The sequence below is a fragment of the Elgaria multicarinata genome, chromosome 7 (assembly GCF_023053635.1).
Source record: "Elgaria multicarinata webbii isolate HBS135686 ecotype San Diego chromosome 7, rElgMul1.1.pri, whole genome shotgun sequence".
Lineage (NCBI taxonomy): Eukaryota > Metazoa > Chordata > Lepidosauria > Squamata > Anguidae > Elgaria > Elgaria multicarinata.
The window spans coordinates 99,231,874-99,254,877 of NC_086177.1; the positions used below are offsets into that span (position 1 = coordinate 99,231,874).

At 43.7% G+C, this 23,004-nt stretch overlaps 1 protein-coding gene across 1 annotated transcript in view; it reads left to right on the plus strand.

Annotated features, from left to right (window-relative positions):
* FER1L6 (fer-1 like family member 6) overlaps positions 1–22,892 on the plus strand; it is an 88,462-nt gene extending 65,570 nt beyond the window's left edge. The window contains exons 30-41 of the mRNA XM_063131329.1: positions 340–471; positions 2,457–2,582; positions 3,439–3,566; positions 6,047–6,217; positions 6,434–6,594; positions 9,202–9,344; positions 10,485–10,573; positions 11,541–11,639; positions 16,500–16,741; positions 18,765–18,928; positions 21,599–21,699; positions 22,706–22,892. Of these exons, the coding sequence (XP_062987399.1) occupies positions 340–471; positions 2,457–2,582; positions 3,439–3,566; positions 6,047–6,217; positions 6,434–6,594; positions 9,202–9,344; positions 10,485–10,573; positions 11,541–11,639; positions 16,500–16,741; positions 18,765–18,928; positions 21,599–21,699; positions 22,706–22,892 (1,743 nt within the window). The remainder of the gene's footprint in view (positions 1–339; positions 472–2,456; positions 2,583–3,438; positions 3,567–6,046; positions 6,218–6,433; positions 6,595–9,201; positions 9,345–10,484; positions 10,574–11,540; positions 11,640–16,499; positions 16,742–18,764; positions 18,929–21,598; positions 21,700–22,705) is intronic.
* Positions 22,893–23,004: the final 112 nt, after the last annotated feature.

The following is a 23,004-nucleotide window of genomic DNA, read 5'->3' on the forward strand; positions in this document are numbered from 1 at the left end:
CAGATTTTGATTGTCCTGCTAATGTGGACATCTGACTTGGACAATCAGCAGAGCTGATAAAGCTGATGTGTAAAACAAAACAGCCTGGTGTGTATTGCAGCCACCATGGGACTGACCAATCAAGCAGATTCCACATGGCAGGCAGTTGTTTTGGATATAGCAGGGCTTTCAATGCACAACCAATGGACACAAATGGTAGTGGAGTTTGGACAAGATTCTATCCTGGTTGCCTGCTCCAAATTCTTTTACTTAATGAATTGAAGCCCTGTTCTGCCAGTGGAGCAAGCTAGGCCTTTTTCTTACTGTGAAATGCTGACTCTTGTTCAATCTGTTCCAAAGATTTATGATGGAGACCTGGAGAGTGAATTTAACAACTTTGAAGACTGGGTGAAAACATTTCAACTCTTCCGAGGCAAATCGACAGAAGAAGATCACAGCGACTATGAGGAGAGGATAGTAGGGAAATTTAAGGTATGGTTAGGGGTGAATTAACTACTTTGTGATATATAGAAATCTGTGTTGCACAGAAATTCATGTTTCTCAGTAACCTTCTAAAGTGTGCATGCGTACACGGGGAGATGCGCGGTTAGCCTTGCCTGCCGTCTGCGTGTTCTTTTCAGAGCCAGGTGGAGACCTTTTCAGTTTCCCCAGGCCTTTTTATTTTCAGTTTTGTTTTTAAATTTGTGTTGTTGGGTTTTGAGGTGTTTTCCTACTCAGAATCTGTCTCAGACTTGGTTAGGATGCTGATCCCTGGAGTGGTTCTCAGCACTTCTGGTTCCACTGGTCTGTTGCCTGAGGTGGAGTCACAGCCCAGTTTGCTGCCCCAGGTGGGAATCCTGGCAGCAGTGACAGCTGGTGCCTGGTGGGGCAGAGGGTGGATCACCAGAGGCAGAGTCAAGAGATCACCCAAGATGGAGCCAAGGGCAGCTGTATAAGCCAGGGGAGGTGGTGCAATGCCTTGTCTATTAGGCCTCAACTCAGTTCCAGGCTTGGCTGCAGCCTCCCCTGTCCCCTTGTTCTGTCAAAAGAAAATGAGGATCCATGGGGCCAGAGGCAGAAGACAAAGATGCCAGGCAGGGCAATACTGGCTCCTCAGTGAAATAAATTGCTCAGAATGTGAGGGCTTTATAAGGTCTGGAGTCTCCCCATTGGTGAGGGTGACTGTATGGAAAAGAGGACAGAGCTCCTGTAACTTTAACAGTTGCATAGAAAAGGGAATTTCAGCAGGTGCCATTTGTTTGCATGCAGCACCTGGTGAAACCCCTTCTTCATCACAACAGTTAAAGCTGCAGGGACTATACTAGAGTGACCAGATACAAAAGAGGGCAGGGCTCCTGCAGCTTTAAACCTTGTGATGAAGAAGGAATTTCACCAGGTGCCCAAGACTCGATGGCCTTGTAGGCCCCTTCCAACTCTGCTATCATAGCAGAGTTGGAAGGGGCCTACAAGGCCATCTAGTCCAACCTCCTGCTATTCAATGATTCCATGTAAAACAATGACACCTGCTGAAATTCCCCTTTCTATGCAACTGTTACAAGATACAGGAGCCCTGTCCTCCTTTCTATAGGGTCACCCTACTGTTGGTCTGTGAGGACAGCTGACTGTGATTAGGCTAGAACGGCAGCCTAGAGGGGCAGTCTTGATCCACAGGGTCTAATCTGCCTGGTTTGCTGAAGAATCAGATAGTTGGAGGCACAGAAGGTTAAGGGGTGAAACTGGCTGCTGCAAGGCCTAGTTGAAGACCCTCCCCCCACTCTCCCGACCACCCTGTCTTATGCCAACACACATACATTGCATGTTAAAATTGCATGTTTCAGCCTCATTGCTGACTTAGAACAGACTGACAAAATGTCTTTAAAAAGGAGTTAAAAATTCATACAATATGTTCCCCATTTACTAGGTTTAGTAAACTACTACCAGAGTGGGTGCCACAAACTAGACTTTAGGTTTGTAGATGGATCTATAGGCTTAGGGGTTTAATTTGGAGTTGTCTCACCAAATTAATTGGAAAACTCTGGTTTGAAGATTGGAGCATTAACCATATAGTTTACTACCCACAACTGTTGATTTATCCATTTAACACAAGACCTTTAGTTCTTGGAAACCTGGATACCTTGCCAGGAAGGGCCTAAGAATACTATATGATTCCGTCCTGAAACAGAGGACTAATAGAATAGTGATAAGGTTGGATTAATTTATTTATTACATTTCTATACCACCCAACAACTGAAGCTCTTGGTGTTGGGTGTGTGTGTGTGCGCCACAAAATTAAAACCACAAAATGCATCATAAAATACAATAAAAATGTAAAAGTTTAAAACAACAGTATCCAAGTACAATCCAAAGTAAAAGCCTAGCAGCATTTGCCAAATGCTAATTACATGCTTGACATTTTGTCTACATTTTCTGATTTGGGGTTTGCTAGTAGTAACTAGATGCATGCTGTGTGTTGACAGGGCTGTTTCTGCATATACAAGAACCCAGAAGAATGCTACTCAGGAGACGGAGGCCAGCCTAGGATTCTGCAGGGCCTGCCTCCGAATCACTCAGTGAAAGTTCTAATCAGAATTTATGTTGTGGCAGTAAGTAATAACCCCAATTATAGCTTTCAACGATTGTTAAGATTCCGTGTTTCAAAATAATGAGGATTCTCTGTTTCTTGTGTAAGAATCAGTTCAAAGGGGAAAAGGAAGCAGAAGAGCGAACAACCTCACTTCCACGATCACCGTCTTTTGTAATGTTTAATGAGGGACTTGTAGATCTTAATAACAGTGAAATCTGTGAGCCCCAAGTGAGTTTTCTGGAGTTCATGGATCTCACCATAGCTGAGATCCCAAGTGCCGTTTGATGCTATGGTAAACATAAGGAAGTAAGATGGAGGGACCATAGCTCAGTATAAGAAGAGCATATGCTTGGCATGCAGAAGGTCCCAGGTTCGAAACTCAGCTTCTCCAGGTAGGGCAAGGAACGAATCTTGCCTGGAACCCTCAAGAGCTGCTGCCAGTCAGTGTTGAGAGTACTGGGCTAGATGGAGCCATGGTCTGATTCAGTATAATGGAACTTCCAATGTTCCTAAGAAGGGCAGGTTGTTCATGCTTCTTTCCTTCTCCTCCTTCTTTCTTTGTAACCTTTGAACAGAGTGGCTTTAGATATAACAAAAATGCAAGGGGAACAGGAAGCGTAAGGAACCTGTGCATCCTTTTCCTGCTGATTCTTCATATATACTGAACAAGAGCTTTTGGATCCTACCTTGCGGGAAGATATCCAAACTATCTTGAGTAGATCTGTTTTGGACAGAACAGAAGGAGGGAAGAGGAAGCACGTGGTATACATGCTTCCTGTTCTCCCTCATATTTTTCCAATGTCAGTATTGCCTTGACAAAGCATCTCTATTGGTATTGTTTGGCATTTCTTAATTATCTTTTTCTTTTTCTGCAGGCATTTAATCTTAGTCCAGCTGACCCAGATGGCAAATCCGACCCTTATATTGTGCTCAGACTGGGAAAAACAGAAATTAAAGATCGAGACAATTACATTCCCAAGCAGCTAAACCCAATTTTTGGAAGGTCAGTTCCTTTAATTTGTGTGATAGACCAAACTGAATGGATTGGGTACATACATTTCCCCCCATTATTTGGGACAAAGTGATTTTGTTCAAGACTGATGCGTGTCTGTTTAGATGCTTTGGAACACTGATTAAATTCTTGACCATGCGTCACATTGTCTAATTGCAAGTTTTTCAGTTTTCTTGTTCATCCAGCAACTCCCACTATTTTAGGCCAGTGTTTTACTCATAGAACAGGTATACAGCATCAGATATACATCAGGTATACAAGCATTAGAATTATCTCATGTTCTAGTCCAACTAAGATACAATTCTTCAGTCTAGGGTTAAACAGGGAATGCTTGGTATTTGTAGACAAGCAGGAATATATTTTATTTACAATATTTATATGCCTCTCCCCATTCAGAAGTTTGGAGCACTAGACAAAATAAAATAGAATAAAAACACATTAAAAGTACATTTTTAAAAGAAACAGCATGCAAAATAAACCACGGCTGGTCGTTAAGGAAAGGCTTTCTGGAACAACAATGTTTTCAGGAGGTGCCAGAAGGAATGCAAAGTTGGCGCCTGCCTGACCTCTAGGGGCAGGGAATTCCATAAGGAGGGGGGCCACCACGCTGAAGACTCTTCCCCTGGTGGACTCCAATCGCATGATAGGTCTATGTGGAACCACCAGGAGCAGGCCCTCTGATGACCTCAGTGACCGGGCAAGTTGATAGGTGAGAAGGCGCTCTCTCAGGTATCCTGGTCCCAAGTTGTTTAGGGCTTTGTATACTAGTACAAGAATCTTAAACCTGGCCCAGTAGCGAATAGGCAGCCAGTGCAGTTCCCTCAGCAGAGGAGTTACATGCTGGAAAGGGGCAGCTCCGGACAACAACCAAGCTGCAGCATTCTAAGCATACAAAACAGAAGGCAGCAGTTAGAATAAACAGAACAAAGTAGTGCTAACCAGCATACAATCTGCAATACTAAATATGAACAAAAATTGGGGGAATGGGTTCAAAGCAACATTTTATTTAACAATAGTGCCAGAATTGATTAACAATGTAACAGCAGGTCGTTAACAATAGGTACTTAACCAAACAAAAGTTGTTTTGAATTGAAAAAATGCTTGATGAGACACTTATTTAGTTGACAGTTTCTTTGAACCCATTACCACAATTTTTATTCATATTTAGAGCTGCAGCATTCTGCACTAGCTCCAGCTTCCGGAGCAGTTTTAAGGGCAGCCTTAAAACTGCACATTGCAGTAATCCAGTCTTGAGGTTACCAATGCCTGTAGTACTGTGGCCAAGCTGTCCCTGTCCAGGAGACAGGTTTACTGTGTATACCTATGTTCACCGTTCTGGAATCTGTGTTAGATAATTGAGTGGTATATAAATATTGTTAATAATAATAATAATAATAATAATAATAATAATAATAATAATAATAATAATAATAATTGTGGAACCTAAAGATGTATTTACTGTATGACTTATCCCAACGATTTCCCCAAAATAATTTATATCTTGCCTAATCAATATATTTTGTTACAAACAGTGTTGATAAATTTGCTGTGGCTCCACAGAAGCTAAGAGAAGAGTTTGTTGATGCAAATGTGGTGAACAACTGGAATGATATCTTCAGGAATTAACCATTTTGCCTCTTTCTTATGCCTTCTGTGGAAGCTGTGATATAACATCTCCTGAATTTGGTTCTTGTTGGTTGCTGTTTTTATAACTGATTTGTAGAGATGCCAGCAAAGTTCTCCCAAGCAAGGTTCAGAGGAGAAATTGCAGAGGCTTATAAAGCCCATCTCAAAATGATACAGCCAACTTTAAGAGACCTGGAATTCTTCTCCAGCTTGGATCAAATTTGTCTGCACTGTTCCCATTCCCGACAGCATAACCATCCACCCAACCAACCTACTTCCCCTTTCGTTGCAAGATCCCTTGGGAGATCTCCCATCATTCTCCACACCCGTTACACTGTTTTATTTATTTATTTATTTATTTATTTAAGGATTTTTATGCCGCCATTCAGCCAAAAAAGGCTCTCATGGCGGCTTACAAAAGTATTTCTTGACAGTCCCTGCCCACAGGCTTACAATCTAAAAGACATGACCTCCTTCTTCTCTCTACCTCGCCCCACCAAGTTAAAGGAAGGGGTGGGAGAATGTGGTTGAGGGAGTGTTGTTAGTGGAGGCCCTGGCCTGGAGAGGTGCAAATAGTTCACAATTTTATTTTATTATATTGCCTGGGAAATTCAGAAAAATCCCAGGCCATTCCAAGAAGAACTTTGTAGAGCTCAAACATCGCTGGAGTTCTGTGATGACCTTTTCGTTTAAACACTGAGATCTATGCTAATTTCTCCAACACCCCAGTCCTAAGCATCTTTATTGAAAAGAAAGACCCAATGATTTCTATGAGACTTATTCGCGACCAACTATAGCCTAATATTGAGTCAACTGACATACTTTTATCCATATTCTGGTATTAGGTCATTTGAAATTCAGGCAACTTTCCCCAAGGAATCTCTGCTTTCCGTCCTGATCTATGACCATGACTTGATTGGTTCAGATGACCTCATTGGAGAAACCAAAATTGACTTGGAAAACCGTTTCTACAGCAGGCATCGAGCTACCTGTGGGTTACAGAGTCAATACGAAATGTGAGTTTCTCTCTGGACATCCCGTCTAAGAGTAATTGCTGAATGAACAGCCTGTGTAGATTCAGAAACTTCTAGAATTTAGATGCTGCTTTTAGGTATATCTACAGTAGTTCTTTTTTCACAGGGATAGACATTTTGAGTAGCTCTCATCTGAAAAGAATGTTGGTCTTTAACAACCGCAAACATCCGTCTGAAACCATCTTCTCTCGTTTGCAGTGAAGGATATAACGCCTGGCGAGATGCCACCAAGCCAACTGAGATCCTGACCAAGCTATGCAAAGATAACCGTCTGAGTGGACCTTACATGCAACCTGGAAACATACAAATCGGGAACAAGGTCTTCACAGGGCAAACCGTTTTCCAGGAGGATGAGAATGGTAACAGCGTGTAATTTATTTATCTAGAGCACCAAGTAGATGTCTCTATACTCCCAACCTTTTCTGTCATTCTGTAAAGCACACTGAGGGCATTGCATTAAAAAAGACTACCACTATTTATTTATTTACCCTGTATAGTAATTTTAAATCAGGAATGCAGAACCGGAGGCCTGGGTGCCAAATTTGGCCCTCCAGGAAGCTAAATTTTGTCAAGCCCCCTTCCCCTGGCCCTATCCCCTGTCCCCCAACTACTGTCTGTTTGGCGGCTTCCTGGCTTCTGTACAGTTTTCTGCCCCTTATTCTAAAAGATTGAAATGCCTCTCCTAAGACTTTGGCCTAATCTACACCAAGCAGGATATTGCATTATGGAAGCGATATGAAAGTGGTATATAAAAGGCAGGAGCCACACCAAGCAGGATGTGGTATATGGTATGTGTCAATGAGCCGCAACAGTTGTCAGTGCATTTCAATACTGCTATAAAGCAGTAGTGTGGCTCCTGCCTTTTTTATATTGCTTTCATAGGGCAATATCCTGCTTGGTGTAGATTAGGCCAGAGTTACAAATAGGGATGTCTGTTGCTGGGAAATCCAGGTTGTTGCTTTTAATTCTACAGAGTTCCGTGGAGTACTTTCCCCCAAAGTCTGGGAACATTTTTGCACACCTTTTTTTGTAGGTTCTGAACAATTTGTGCACTTTAAAATCAATTTGTGCAAATTGCTCAGGAATTTGTGCAAGTTTTGGAACCTGCGGGGGGGGGGGGAATACAGAAAATATTTGGAAAATCTGCGAAATGGCCCGACTTGCTGCAGATCAAGTGGGGAGCTGCAGCAGGAAAGAGCATCAAGCTAAAATATGCTGGTGTTTTTGGCCCTGCCCCTTTTGCCATTGGCCCCACCTACCATGAAATGTGGCCCCTGAGAGCTTCTCTGAAATGTAATTTGACTCTCAGGCTGTTCTGCACTTCTGTTTTAGACTGGAAATCCAACCTGCCCAATTATTATTTTCTTAGGGGTGTCTCAATATTTAACCTTTTACTTGAGTTAGAAAGAAAGGAAAGGAAAGGAACCTCTCATGCACGCACTTGAGTCATTGCCGACTCCTAGAGTGACGCCTGCTTTCACTGACGTTTTCTTGGCAGACTTTGTAGCAGGGTGGTTTGCCATTGCCTTCCCCGGTCGCAGTTTCCCCCAGCTAGCTGGGTACTTATTTTACTGACCTCGGAAGGATGGAAGGCTAAGTCAACCTGAGCTGGCTGCCTGAGAACCAGCTTCCGCTGGGATCGAACTCAGGCCGTGGGGAGAGTTTCGGCTGCAGTAACTGCCGCTTACCACTCTGAGCCACACGAGGCTCTTTGAGTCAGAAAACAGTAGAAATATTTAGAATATATTTCAGGGTGGTTTCTTTTTTTTATCATTCCATATTACTTCACAGCAATTCATAGTCTTTTAGACAGTAGTTTCCTTATCTGCAGGAAACTTCTGACTGTTCCCTAGACATTCTCATACACAGGTACTGAAGACTCTATATTATGAGATTTCTCCCTTTGGTGTTAATGTTAGTCCTATGTAGAGTAGAAGCATCTTTTGACTGAAGCAGATTTTAATGTACCTGCCCGGACCCTAAGGTCATCCTCAGGGCTCCTTCTCCGCGAGCCCCTGCCAAAGGAAGTGAGGCAGGTGGCTACCAGGAGCAGGGCCTTCTCTGCTGTGGCACCCCGGCTGTGGAATGAGCTCCCTAAGGAGGTTCGCTTGGCACCTACATTATATGCTTTTAGACGCCAGGTGAAGACCTTTTTATTCTCCCAGTATTTTAACAGTCTATAAATAAATTTTAACTTGGTGTTTTAAATTTGTAATTTTGCATTGCTGCTGTTTTTATCTGGTTGAGCTTTTATATTGTATTTTGTACTGTGGTTTTGTACTGTGGTTTTATACTTCGAATGTTTTTAATTTTTGTGAACTGCTCAGAGAGCTCAGGCTATTGGGCGGTATAGAAATGTAATAAATAAATAAATAAATAAATAAATAAATAAAATAAAAATAATGAGCTGTGTGACCACATACATTTTTAAAAATAATAATAATGTTTTTATTAAAGATTTTCATATATTCAACATATCACAAACATTATAATATAGTATAATATAATATCTATCTATCTCCCTCCCCTAAATGAATAATAGTAATAATAATAATGGGGGGGGAATTAAGACAACAATGGAGTGAAGCTTATTGCCCTTATTACCTGTTTAAATTCTTGATATTATTATGAATTTACTATAGATTTATTCTATATCGGAAATTTCATCCCATTTATTCAGTCCATATATCCCTAGCTGTGTTCAACATATATGTCAACATCTCGGAATCAATTGTGTGTGAAATGAATTTCCACCATATAGCACTAAATACTAGTGGGTCATCTTTGCCTTGTAGGGCTCGTAACTTATGTGTCATTTTTTTTCACAAACTGCAGTAGACCACATGCTCTTATACCATGCCTCTTTGTCAAGATGATCCAAATTTTTCCACTGTTGTACTTCATCAAAAGTTCTTGTGCCAACTCCACTCCACCTGTTCCTTTTTGTACTGCGCTTTGTCATGCAGAGGAACCGGTAGAATCATATGAACACCTTGCTCTGAAGGTTTTACGTTCCTGGAATGAAATCCCAGAGGTGGGCTGCAAACTGGTACCTGAACATATTGAGACGCGGCCTCTCTATCATAAAGACAAGCCTGGCATGGAACAGGTAAATGCTTCAACCTAGATAGATAGCAGAAATGGAAACCTTGCAAGTATTTATCCAGTGGAGGCTGGTGGCTCTGATGTCAGTGGGGCAATGAATACACTCCGGGTTTCAGTTGGAACCAGTCAGAACTCTAAAGGAGCCACCAGCCTCCACTGTATTTGTCTTTTAGAGCTTTGACTGGTTCATACTGAAACCTGGGCAGGATCTACACTACTGCTTATAACGGTTTATAATGGTTTTGACAATTGTTCAGGCCCAGGACACATTACATATGCTGTTTTCAAACCATTTTTAAAGTATTGTATCCTGCTTAGTGTAGATCTGGCCCCGGAGGGGATTTACTGCCCCTTAATATCAGAGCCACCGGGCTTCACTGTATTTGTTCTGTCTTTTTATTCACTTCCCACCTTTCCTCTGTGGATCTCATGGCTAGGGATGGGTGAGAAATTTGTTCAGTTCACATTATAATATTTGCACAGAACCACATTATGTTCGGGGAAATCTGAAGTGTATAAAAATGCATGTATTTGGAAACGTGCAAACAAAAAGGCACACATTTAGATAAATGCACATGAAAATATATATTCATAAAAAAAACCAGACTGATGTGTGAACGGGACAGAATGAACCTAATGAAGGAAAAGTAAGAAACTGAGACGAATTGAAGTTAACAGATTCATCCATCCCTACAGAAGATGTAGACCCTGTTCAGATGTACTGGTGGCTTTCAGAGGCAATTCGTAGGTGAATTTATTCACACATTGCATGGATGTGCAGTGTGCGTGAGCCACTTCCTTTTTCCAGTAATAACCTTTGAAAGTGGCATTTAAGGGTTTTTACTGTGATGTCCCAACCAAGGAAATTGGGATTGTTGATGGGTTAAACAACCCTCAGTTAACCCATAGCTTGTCCCACCAACTGGCACCAAAAGCCACGTTACATCTGAACAGCCCTGCAGAATTCGATCCTGCTGTTCGTAGAAGAGACTTTGATCAAGCAGAGGCTCCTGCTGGTGGAACAAGGAGGTGCATTTCTTCCCAGGCTGTGGGAGAGAGGGCAAGGAGGCTGAAATTTAAACTTTGTGTTTCTCAACCAAACTGAAGTCTCATTCTGAATCTCATTCTGTTTCCTTCCCTAAAGGGCCGTGTGCAGATGTGGGTGGATATATTTCCTAAGGACATGCCTCTCCCGGGAACACCAGTTGATATTTCACCCAGAAAACCCAAGGGGTAATTCATTCCACACACTCCTCCCCTCCTGTTAATAAACGGCATCTTTCTTAGACTACTTTCACAAGGGATTTTTGCATTTCTCACATATATACTTTGTCACGGAGAATTAATGAAGCGCTAAAGAAGTAGCCTTCATGGCAGCTAATTTGTATCAAGAAGTTTTTAATCTAAGCTATAAATCAAGCATTTTTCTAGCCAGGATGATCTATAGTTAATAAATACCAATAATGTATAAAACCTTAGTTCATCATATTAGAAGCCCTGTTAGAGCAAATTCAATTCCTCGGGGTGGCACGTGGTAGAATCCTATTATATGACCGCACGAATGCTGAGCTAAATGTTTATTTGTTCCAATTACAAGAACGTCTTGTAAACTCCCAGCGTTGCTTTCTTCGAAAGCGGATCCCAAAGGTGACCAAAGGCATCCTATGCCAGGTGGGTTTGGGAGGAGGGGGAAAGAGGAAATTGGAGGTTAGGAGTACATGCTCTGCACATGTAATTAGAAGCAAGCCCCCATTGCGTTCAGTGGAACATAATCCTAAGTACAATCAGCAAAAGGTTTCCGAGAAACAAAGGTAAGGGAGGGGCCATTTCACGAAATAATTTCTCTTCTAATTATTGGATCGATTTTATGATTATGATTGTTATTTTTTAGCAAAGTCACTGTTTCTGCCCACCCACAGTGTAGATATACCCTGGGCCGTTCCATTCCATCCGTCAGCCATGAAGGCAGTAATTTGTTTTATTTTAACATCAAAGGCAAAAGAGACAAGATTCCCATTTCCTTAAACCCGCATTCTATTCTTTTGTTTAGATAATGCCGTATTAGAATCTGTCCCCCAAAATGTGACCATAATAATTGACTACAAATTAGCAAGCCGTGTTTAGCTGATGTAACTTTGCATTCCATTTGGGTTCTTTTTTATTCTTTCTTATCCCCTTGTCTCTCCGTTCCCTTCCCTAGTTATGAACTGAGAGTAATCATCTGGAATACAGAAGATGTCATTTTAGAGGATGAGAATATTTTCACAGGACAAAAATCAAGTGACATCTATGTAAAAGGGTAAGTTCACCCAGGCATGGCCTGTGATCTCCTCATTTATTCATGGGCAGGTGAATTAATTCATTGCCCGAGCTAGCCATCAAAAATGAGTCACGGCTACATTAGCAAATTCTGTGTGTGCGTATGGATAACAACTCCGTGGCCTCGGCATTTCGCTGCAATGGCTCATCAGGGATTCAGCCTCTGTCTAGAATTAAGCAGGCAGAGAAGAAGCGGCACACATGGAAAATGAGGCCCTGCACTTCCACAAGTTAAATTGAAAATTCTGAAGTAGCAGGGGACCGGTTGTACAGGTCCTCCTCATACAGCAGCCCTCCCAAACAACCCGGCACCCACCAAACATGTTGGACCAGAACTTTCATAATTCTAGGGCTGTGCTCTGCTCCGATTCGGATTGCGAATCTGGAGTGGAGCGATCCGATCCGCCTCCGCCAAAGGCTGATTGGGTCAGGGGAGCTGCGGATCAAGGTGAAGTGGTTCACCTCCATCTGGAGTGCCGAACGCAGGTAAGTGGGGGAGGAGGCTCACCTGGTGCCACCGCTGCAGTCCGTGCGGCAACGGCAGTGGAGCCAGGTTAGGGGGCAGGGGGAAGGGGGGCTTACTTGTGTCCGTCGCGGTCCGGTGGAGGCTTCAACTGAGGCCTGGGCCTCAGTTGAAGCCTGTGCCAGACTGCAATGGAGGCAGGTAAGTGGGGGGAGGGGGGCTTACCTGGCTCCGCCACCACCACAGTCCATGCAGCAATGGCGGCGGAACCAGGTAAGGGGGCAGGGGGAGAGGGGCTTATTCGGCCACCATTTGGCCCCCTTCCCCACTTACCTGCCTCCACCGTCTGCCGTGGAGGCAAGTAAGTAGGGAAGGGGGGCAAAATCTTGATCTGCCCCTCTGGATCTCGCTCTGCAGAGCGGAGCGGGGGACAGTTGAATCGACCCAAAGGAGATCGGCCTGATCTGAAAGTTCCGGATCTGGCCACGAAGTGGTTTGGGGGGGTCCGTGCACAGCTCTACATAATTCCCAGCCCATAGTTATTAGAACTCCCAGAATTCTAGGGACATACACATTTTATAATAAAATCCATTCTCTCTGCATTTTGTGGATTGTCAGGTGTCTCTTGTTTTGTTGTCTGCTCATTGGCGGAATCAAACTTTTTCCAATTCCCCAAACTTGCACACATTCACTCTTGTGTAAATTCGTGCTTGCGCTGTATCCAGGACTGGTTGAATACTATCTTCCGGAAATAATAATAATAATAATAATAATAATAATAATAATAATAATAATTCCACAGGTCCTCCATCTTACCAGGATTAAGCTTCAGTTTTTAGGCCCTATATGGAAGCTTGCATGAGTGTTGAGGTAGCTATCTGCCCTCTTTTACAGAGGACAGTCCTCTATTTGAAAGGCTGGCAAAGGACTGTCCTCTATTTCAAAGGTGATCTCTATTTGAAGAGTGGCCCAGTCCAAGTCTGGTTTAAAAGTAAAGAACCATAAGAAGGGAGAGCAGGTAGGGGCCTTGAAGCTACCCAACCACAGTTAGCACCTGGACAGCAGACCAAGTGAGGCATGCAGGTCACGTGGTCACACTATGCTCTTCCACACTATGGTGAGAAATGGAAAATATAATCATTTCCCCCCTAAATCTGCACCTTGGCATATAAATTGGCTTTTGCAAATTCTATGCAAATCAGCACCCTCTTCTGTCCTCTTTTTGGACGATTCGTAAGTGGCCAGCCTAATGAGAGGGCCTTCTCACATAACCAGATACTCATTCCAAATTCTACATGCAGTGTGGAAAGGGTTGTGAGCCAGGATCACATGTGTGCAACCCATAAGCTGAAGGTGAAGACAGATGTAATATTTAAAGAGAAACCACAGTGGATTTTTTACTCAAAGTCTGAACCCAGGTTCTCCAGAGCATCCCAGTTCATATGACAGACATATGTGTTCTATCTAGTCAAACACTGGAGTCTTCCGTTGTGTTTCTCCCTCCTGCCTCAGGTGGGATGCCCACTCTTGTTTTATTTTTATTTTTAAGTTACACACACACACACACACACCAGCCTTCTCCATATTTAAAAAGCAAACGATTCCCCCTGAAGCATCTTATGGATTATGTGTGTGTGTTGAGAAAAGGGAGTTGCAGTGATGACATGGGTGCTAGCCAAGTGGTGCCAAGCAAGGTGTCTTTGTGCTGGGTGTAGTGAGCAGGTGCTTCTAAACTAGCTTCACAACTCTCCCAAATTGTGTCTGACTTTGCTCATAAAGGAATCACATGATACAAAGTAATGTTTGGAAGGAGAGTGGGGGAAACCAATATCAAAGATGAATGTTTTGGGAAATGTGTTGTAATTCACAGTTCAATGACTAGCGGTTTTTGCTCCTTAAACGCATGGTGGTGGAAGGAATTTTAATAGCTTCGTGTTAGGATTTTATCATTGAACACTTTTGTTAACATTCCTGACAGGGCTTACCTTTTAGTGCAATTGTAGAACGTAATCAGCAGAGAGATGAAGGGAATGTGTTTTAAGTAACAGGCAGCACAGCACAGCTGAATTCTGACTTGAGGTTTAAGAAAGTTTCAGGCACTATTCTGGTTTCTGGTCCGCACTTCCTGGTTCAACGCAGAACCTCCTAAAATTACCAGAGATCCTTAAGTTTGTTATTAGAAAACTACATGCCCCTAGAGAGGGGTGGTCTAGAAAACTTGAGAATATTTGTATTATTATATCACTTTTATGGAAAGCTGACCCTAGTCTCTGTAATTTAAGCAGAACCTTTTCTGGGAAAGTGTGGGAGAACAGTATTGTTCCATTCCCAACCAAGTCGAATTCAGTAGACCAGCCTTCCAGATATTTTAGACTACAGTCCCCGTCAGACACAGACCCCATCACCAAAGTTCAGCAATGATGGGCATTGTAGACCAAACCACCTTGAAGATTGCAGGAGATCGTGTAAACAGATTCTAATAACAATAACAGTAATAATACAATATAATAAATTTATTTCTTACCCGCCTCTCCATTTTGATCGAGGCAGGGAACAACAGTAAATATAAAATACATAAAACAATTAAATCTACATTGTGAAAACATCCTAAAAACATCCTGAAATTCCATTGGATAGGCCTGCCAGAAGAGATCAGTCTTGATAGCTTTCTTAAATGCTAAAAGACTGTTAAGTTGACGAGTCTCCTCCGGCAGGCCATTCCACAGTCTGGGAGCAGCAGAAAAGAAGGTCCTCTGGGTAATACCCATCAGCTTAACTTTGACTGACTGAAGTTGATTCTTCCCAGAGGACCTGAGTGTGCAGGGCGGATTGTACAGGAGAAGGCGATCCCGCAGGTAACCGGGAGCCAAACCATGTAGGGCTTTAAAGGTAATAACCAACACTTTATACTTTGCCCAGAAACTAATTGGCAGCCAGTGAAGAGATTTTAAGACTGGTGTGTATAAACTGGCGTGTATAAACTGTACATACATGTAGGCTCGTCTGCATGATCAGGAACCATCCCATCCCTAGTATATGCTCTCTTTACGCAGTCCATTGAACTTACTCATGTCACCAGGGTTGGTTGTTCCCACCATCATATTTCCACACGTCCCTTCCCCGTGCTCCACATATGTCCACTTCCCCAAATTAAATGATCTGAATATAACTTTCATTTTGGCGCTCCATCTGCAATAATACTGACCTGTCTTATAAGCTGATTGTAAGGGTTGTATGGAAAGTGCTATACAAATTAGGGATGTGCTCTGCTTCTAATCGGACCGGAGAAGCAGTAGCGGAGCGGGGGGCTTCACCTGCCCTTAAGGCGGAGGCGAAGAGGATTGGGGGGCCGGTGGAGCGTGGCGAAGAGGATCGAGGTGAAGGCGCATCCTTCGCCTCGATCCGGAGCTCCGCCGGAAAGGTAAGTGGGGTTTACCGGGCCCTGCCGCTGTCGCTGTCGCCCATGCGGCGATGGCAGCAGGGCCCGGTAACGCCCCCCACCCTCCTCCCCCTTACCTGCCTCCGTCCGCGGTCCGTCAGCATCTCCAATTGAGCCCGTGGTTCCAGCAGGAAGTCTGGGCCGCACTTGCGGAGCGGAGCGGGGTGCTTCGCCTCACCTTAAGGCGGAGGCGAAGAGGATTGGGGGGCCGGCGGAGCATGGCGAAGAGGATCGAGGTGAAGGTGGATCCTTCGCCTCGATCCGGAGCTCCGCTGGAAAGGTAAGTGGGGTTTACCGGGCCCTGCCGCTGTCGCCCATGCGGCGACAGCGGCAGGGCCCGGTAAACCCCCCCTCCTCTCCCTTACCTGCCTCCGTCCATGGTCCCTCGGCTTCTTCAATTGAGCCCGCGGTTCAACCAGGAAGTCTAGGCCGCACTTGTGGCCCAGACTTCCTGGTGGAACCGCGGGCTCAATTGAAGACGGCGACGGACCGCGGACGGAGGCAGGTAAGGCCCCCTCCCCCTTGGTCCCTTACCGGGCTCTGCCGCCGTCTGCGGAGTGGGCACAGGCGGAGTGGGGGCGGGGCAGAGCGGGCCGATCCGAAAATGGCGGATCTTAAAGTGAAGCGGAGTGGGGGGGTCCGTGCACACCCCTAATACAAATGTTAACTATTTGGGTCAAATGTTGGGAAGATCATCCTAACTTTAAGGTCAATGGAACAATGGAACAGGCTGTCTTGATAGATGGTAGAACTGTCTTCCATGGAAATGTTAAAAAAGAAAAGAAAAGGTTGGACAGATGCTCGTCCAAAATGCTTTAGACATAAAATGCCTTGCCTTGGTACAGAGGGTTGTACAAGTTTACCTTTTGGACTTCCCTTTGGAGTATCTTCTTGACCCCATTTGATTCTTACTTGCTTCCCAACGTCACATGCAACAGGTGGTTGAAAGGCCTTGAAGATGATAAGCAGGAGACGGATGTACATTACAACTCCTTGACTGGGGAAGGGAACTTCAACTGGCGTTTCGTGTACCCATTCCATTATCTCCCGGCTGAGAAGCAAGTGGTTGTCTGCAAAAGGGAGAACATCTTCTCCTTGGAAAAGACGGAGCGCAAAATACCCGCAGAACTGGTGCTCCAGGTGTGGGACTTCGAAAGGCTTTCTTCCGACGATTTCCTGGGTGAGCCTTGAACTAAGTGGAGCCGCCTGGGTATGAACTAAAGCCTAACAGGGTTGCTGCTTGGTGCCGATTCCCACAGCACCTTGGATGTCCAGCTTGGATGGAATAATAATCCACCCATCTGAGGCCTGCTGGGTGTTCTGTTAAATAGGAAAGATTCAGGTTGCTTCCTCCATGGGTAGGCATCCCAGGTGGCCATCCCCTTGTAGTAAGGCAATCTCATGCAGGTATACACATGCTGCATTTGTTGCATGGGGGCACAATACTGTGGTCTTGATGCCAGATGGGGGTAGCACATGTAGTAGCAATAAGGAAGAACAAATCATTTCAGAAAGTCCTTCAGTTTATTGAAGGCAGGCCAACCCCTGGGGTGGGTGAAATCACCTGTGCCTGCCTTGGCAGAAGCTTGTTCTTTATTGCCCCCCCCCCCCCCCAGGCTGCACGAGCTGCTGCTGAGGCTTGGCTTGGCCCAGCAAGTGCTTGGCTGCCAGAATTGCGCACTTCCACCGTGCATTAATGGCAGCCACCATGAATACAAGGGGGGAGGTGCCAATTTCTGGAGACTCCAGAATTTGCATACTGCATCCCCACTGAATTCCCCACTGCATCAATGGCAGCCATAAAGGCCCCATTAACGCAGGACTCCCAGACCCAGCTGGTTGTCCCCTGGCCAACCCCCACCTCTGCTCAAACTCAGTGGATGGACATCAAAACCTGTAGATAGATTGAACGTTGAGACAGAATAGGAAACTGCTTTATTGGTCCATCTAGTCCATCTTATTGGTCCATGGGCACATCGGACCACTTGTCCATCTAGTTCAGTATCATTTGTACCAGCCTTCCCCAACCTGGTGTCCCCCCGAGGTTTTGGAATTCAATTTCCATCAGCCCCAGCCAGTATGGCCAATGGTCAGGAATGCTGGCAGTTGCTAAGATCTGCAGGACAGGACCTCCTGGGGACATCAACCAGCTTCTTCTTCTCTGGAGACAAATTAATAACCTCCCAGTAGGCAGTGGCAGATAGAATTCAGTGAATAATGAATGCGGATAGAGAAAGATGGATTTCTATGAAGCTGCAACGGTCTGGAGAATGATTTTTTTAAAGCTCAAATACAAGCCCTTTTGCTGCTTCTCCCTGGCCCGAACTATTGTACAGTAGCATCCATGAATTGCAGCAGCATGTGGATCTCCTAGGCTGTGGGGGGACGAGACATGTGGCCCTTCAAATGTTGTTGGAGTCCCATAAGCCCCAGCCAGCATGGCCAATGGTCAAGAATGTTAGGAGTTGCTCAGATCTGCAGGACAGGACCTCCTGGGGACATCATTACCTGGGCATGTGTGATGCTCTCAAAGTGTGGAATGCATTCCTTCAAGAACTACTATTGTCCCCCATCCCTGGCTTTTGGAAAGAGCATGAAGACAATTTATTCTTTTCAATTATGTAGTTGTTTTTAATGCTCTTGGTTTTGTTAAATTGTTTTACGGTTTTATTGTTTTAAATTGTCATGCACTATTTATTTATTTTTTAGCAAATAAGAAAGTATTGAAATGTTGATGATGATTGCTGATGATACCCAAAATAACTGGAGGGCGCCAGAGAATAATAATAGCCCCAAATTTCTGGAGGGCACCAGTTTATACTGACTGGCAACTGGTCTACAGCATTTCGGACATGAATCTCTCTTAGCCCTATCTGGAGATCCCAGGGTTTGAAACTTGGACCTTTTGCGTGCAGAGTATGTGCTCTACCACTGAGTTACAGCTTTTCCCTTTAAGGGAGAATACAGAGTTACCTATAGGAGCATCTTAGCAGAGGCAGGGGAGGCAGTTCTGTGTTAATATGCAATCCTACATCTTCGTCTAATCATCATAACAAGCAGTTACAGGGAGATATAATCAGACGATAATCTTCTTAAGTATTTCGAGCTTGACTGAGTTTATCAGAGCTGGAAGCTGTTCTTTGATAGTTGTGTTGCCCATTAGGCCCCTGAACGATGTATAATGTTATCCCCCTGCCCCACAGGCTCTCTTGAAATGAACTTGAATGGCTTTCCTAGGGCAGCCAAATCTGCCAAGCGCTGTGACATCAGCATGGTGACCTCAATGAGTGAGGAGAACAAGATTTCCATATTTCAGCAGAAGCGGGTCAGAGGCTGGTGGCCTTTTATCAAAGCTGGAGAACTAACGGTAAATAACTTACGGCGGTCCTAGAATTTCAGCAAGTGGGATCTGCCAGAAAACGTTAAAATGCAGTGATGCTACTCAGGATTCCAAACACTCCATTCTATTCCGCCATTATTCTTTTCTTTTTCTCCAACATTCGGCCATCATTCTGTGGCCACTTAGCATGCTCAGTTTTTATTGGGGGCAAGGGTTAAGAGTTTTTGTGTGTATTTCTGCAAATTGGGTCCCCGCCTAAGCTGATTGATACCTCTGTGTTGTGCATGGGTTATGCCATTTTAGCTACATAAGCTACAAGTCTCTTCTATGAAAGGAATGGCACTCACCACTTGAACATTGCCAATAGAGGGAATGATATTATTAGGGTTTCTTTCCTTAGATGGGATTGGGCAGTGGGATTCTGAGAGCAGTTTGGAAAATTGGAAGGAGGTTAGAAAGTAGGGCAGTTAGAAGCTGGGAGTTGAAGAAAAAGGGAGAAGTCCTAGGAAAATGAGCAGAAGAATACACCCTTAAACAGGGCCAGCCCAAGATATTTTTCTGCCTGGAGGAAAGCACAATATGGTGCCCCCCAATTTTACATACAAAAGCCAATTGCTGTAGCACTTTATTTAGGTATTTGATACGTTTATATCTTACCTTTCCTCAAAGGAGCCCAAGGTGACCCTTCTCTCCTCTCCATTTTATCCTCACAATAACCCAGTGAGGTAGATTAGGTTGAGACTCCATGACTGGCCCAGTCTCAGCAGAGTGGGGACTTGAATCCAGATAGCGCCAGTCCCAATCCAACACTCTAGCCGCTACACCATAATGAAGTTGAATCTTACTTCAGCACTAGTGATGGGAGAGCAACCTCCACTATACCTGATTGGAGCAGATAAGCTTAGAAGGACCAGGGCAGCCAATCTGCCCACACCGCTCATTTCTCCCAACGTCCCACCACTGCTCACCATCCATCAGCACCTGGCACTTGAGGGAGCCGCTACACTTTGCCCAATGGTAGGGCCACCCCTGCCCTTAACAAATGGATATATGAGGCCTACGTCTTGTAGTTTAGGGGGAAAGAAACATAAGGACATTAGCTACCATGACTGAAAGGACATTGTCTTTCTTATTTTATTTTATTTATTTTATTCATTTATTGCATTTTTATACCGCCCAATAACCGAAGCTCCCTGTGCGGTCTACCTGGAGCAAAGCACAATATGGTTGTTATGCCTTAAGAGGCTTCTGAGGCCTCTTAAGGCATAATGATATTATTATTAAATTTGGCTTCTGAGGCCTCTTAAGGCATAACGATATTATTATTATTACATTTGGCTTCTGAGGCCTCTTAAGGCATAATGATATTATTATTCTCAGCCACATTTTTCACAACACAGGCTATACAGAGTCTCATCTCTTTTAATTTTCTGATCATTATTTCAAAGGTGTGTGTATGTGTATATATATCCTTGTTTTAATATCCTGGCTGTAATATCCTTGCTTTAACATCTTTTCTTAATTGCAAGTGGAGGCAGTAAGATATTATGATCAGGAACATGCATATACAGCAGAATCACCATCCAATTTGGGATTATTAAAAATCCCAAATCTCTGTTGTTATGTATTCAGAACAGCACATTTTAAACCATCATCCCTATCTGGAGAAAACCTTGATTGGTGAAATCTCAGAAGCTGGTAGCAAGCTGATTAAGACTTCAAGTTGCCATGGGGAGAGATTTCAATCCCTGGCCTAGAGAGTTTAGCAGCTGGGCATGGAATCAACACTCCCCCCTCCCACCCCCAACTGTCGGTTGTCCTGCTTTTAGTTCCTTTCTGGCTTCTGAGATTTCACCCGCCAAGCTTTTTCTCCGCAGCCATATTTATTGACAGCGTGTCTTTAATTACAGCTGCACCTGTATGTGAAGAACTTTGAATGCCCTATGGCACGATATACATGCTAAATATTAGTGGAACAACCAACATTTTTGTCCCCTAGCTCAGAATTATGGATTTTGGAGGCCAACATTACAAGCCCACCCACCCACCCCAATTTTCCAGCTCAGATTTTAATGGAGCAAGGGAGGGAGAGGCAAGGAACACTGGGAAATGTAGTTTCCTCAGAGTTACTGACATCAGAAGCTGTGGCAAAACTACATTTACCAGTCCTTCTTGTACCTGTTGTGCAGCCATAGCAGCACGCCTGGCATCAGAGAGGGAAGGGTGAATAGAGAACTCCCATTTTTCACTTTCCTACTTCCATTTGAACAGCAACGAAGGTAAATGTGGGGGAGGGGAGAAGGAACACGTGGAGGTGTTGGAGGAAGGATTGAATGTTGTCGGGCTTATTCTGACATCACTGGGTGCGTCATAGGGGCTGAATTGGGCCAGGAATAAACTCACCTCTTTTCTGAGTTTCAGGAATATAATTTGTGGGGTCAGGGATGAAAGAGGGGCAGTTCCAAGACCAAATCCGAGTTTACCAAGAGGGAGTTCTCCACATCACTGATTATTATTAATAAATGTAACAGTGTTACGTGCAAAGTGATTTAATTAATGAGTCATCTTAACGTATGACTTTATAGTTCCTATATTTTAATGAATTATGTGGGTGTGGGTGTGGAATAATCCCAGTGAAGAACTCATTATGAGGGTGAAATACTCTGAACGAAAATGGATGTATCTTTCTCAACTTAGGGCAAAGTGGAAGCTGAATTTCATTTAGTCACAGCAGAGGAAGCAGAGAAAAATCCGGTAGGCAAAGCTCGGAAGGAACCAGAACCACTGGAAAAGCCCAAGTAAGTGAGGTTGCTACATGTCAGTTTTTTATTGTACTCAGTTGAGGAATTGAAGTTCTGTGAGCAATAGCTGGGCCTGGTTGCTCTAAAACTGGGAATAGCTGCGGAAACAGAGCAGATTGGTTAAGTCATTATTTGCAACTAGATAATATATGTGAAGCACTTTGAACACTCTAATACACGCTAAACATGCTAATTATTAGAGATACAGCCAACGTTTCTATTCTCAAGCTCGGAAATATCAATTTGGGAGGCTTGCAATGCTCATTTCAAAAATGCGGTGACCATTACGAGCCCCAAAGTTCCTTTCCAATTCCAATTTTAATGGAGGAAGAGAGAGAGGTACAAGGAGTCCTGGGAAATGTAGTTTTCCCCATCTACCCACCCAGCACAATTTCTTCTGCTGACAGTAGGCTCAATCCAGGACTTGCAGGTCAGGCATCAGAGAGAAAAGCAGAAGTCAGATACATGGAAAAACCCATGTTGTTTCGCCAAATTAATTGTGGCCCCTCTATCCATGTGAATTTTGCATTCTTATATTAACACTTCTGTGGTGTCCGAACGTCCAGTTGCCCTATGCAGCGTGACATCTAACCATGTGGAAGTGGCTCCAGACCACAATATTAAGGTGTGAACTGATCCTAAGCTGCAAGTGGAGTGCAAAGTATTCGTTGTTACAATTTTCCATTGCCCAGGATAAGGTTGCTGTTCCATTAAGTCTTATTTTTCTCCCTACTTCTTAACTGATTACTCAGACATCTGGCAAGAATCTAAGAGATCTAAAAAAAAAAGTGCTATTACAGTATGCATTTTTAAAAGAAGAAATACATGTAATTGGAAAATCCATATCTTGTTCCAATTTTTGTAGAGATGAAATATAAAATACATTTCCCTTTTCAATTCCGGTGATTTTCAATGATTAAAATGACGATACAATTACTTTTGGATATATATGAATCTGACAATACTAATGAGATTTTTCCTTTTATGGTTTCTTTTTTTTTAGCCGGCCTGACACTTCCTTCTCCTGGTTTGTGAATCCTTTCAAGTGCCTGTATCACCTCATCTGGAGAAATTACAAGAAATACATCATCATTGGGCTAATTTTGATTATCTTGGTTATATTCTTAGTGCTTTTCATTTACACTCTGCCCGGCGCTATCAGTCGTAGGATTGTTGTGGGGAGTTCTTAGAAGACTTATCTCTGAATCATGCATGCTGTTAGCAAGTCAGTAAAAATGAATCAAGATGGCATTTTACCCGTGCTCAGAATAACACACAATGCTACATTTTTAGGCTAGTCCA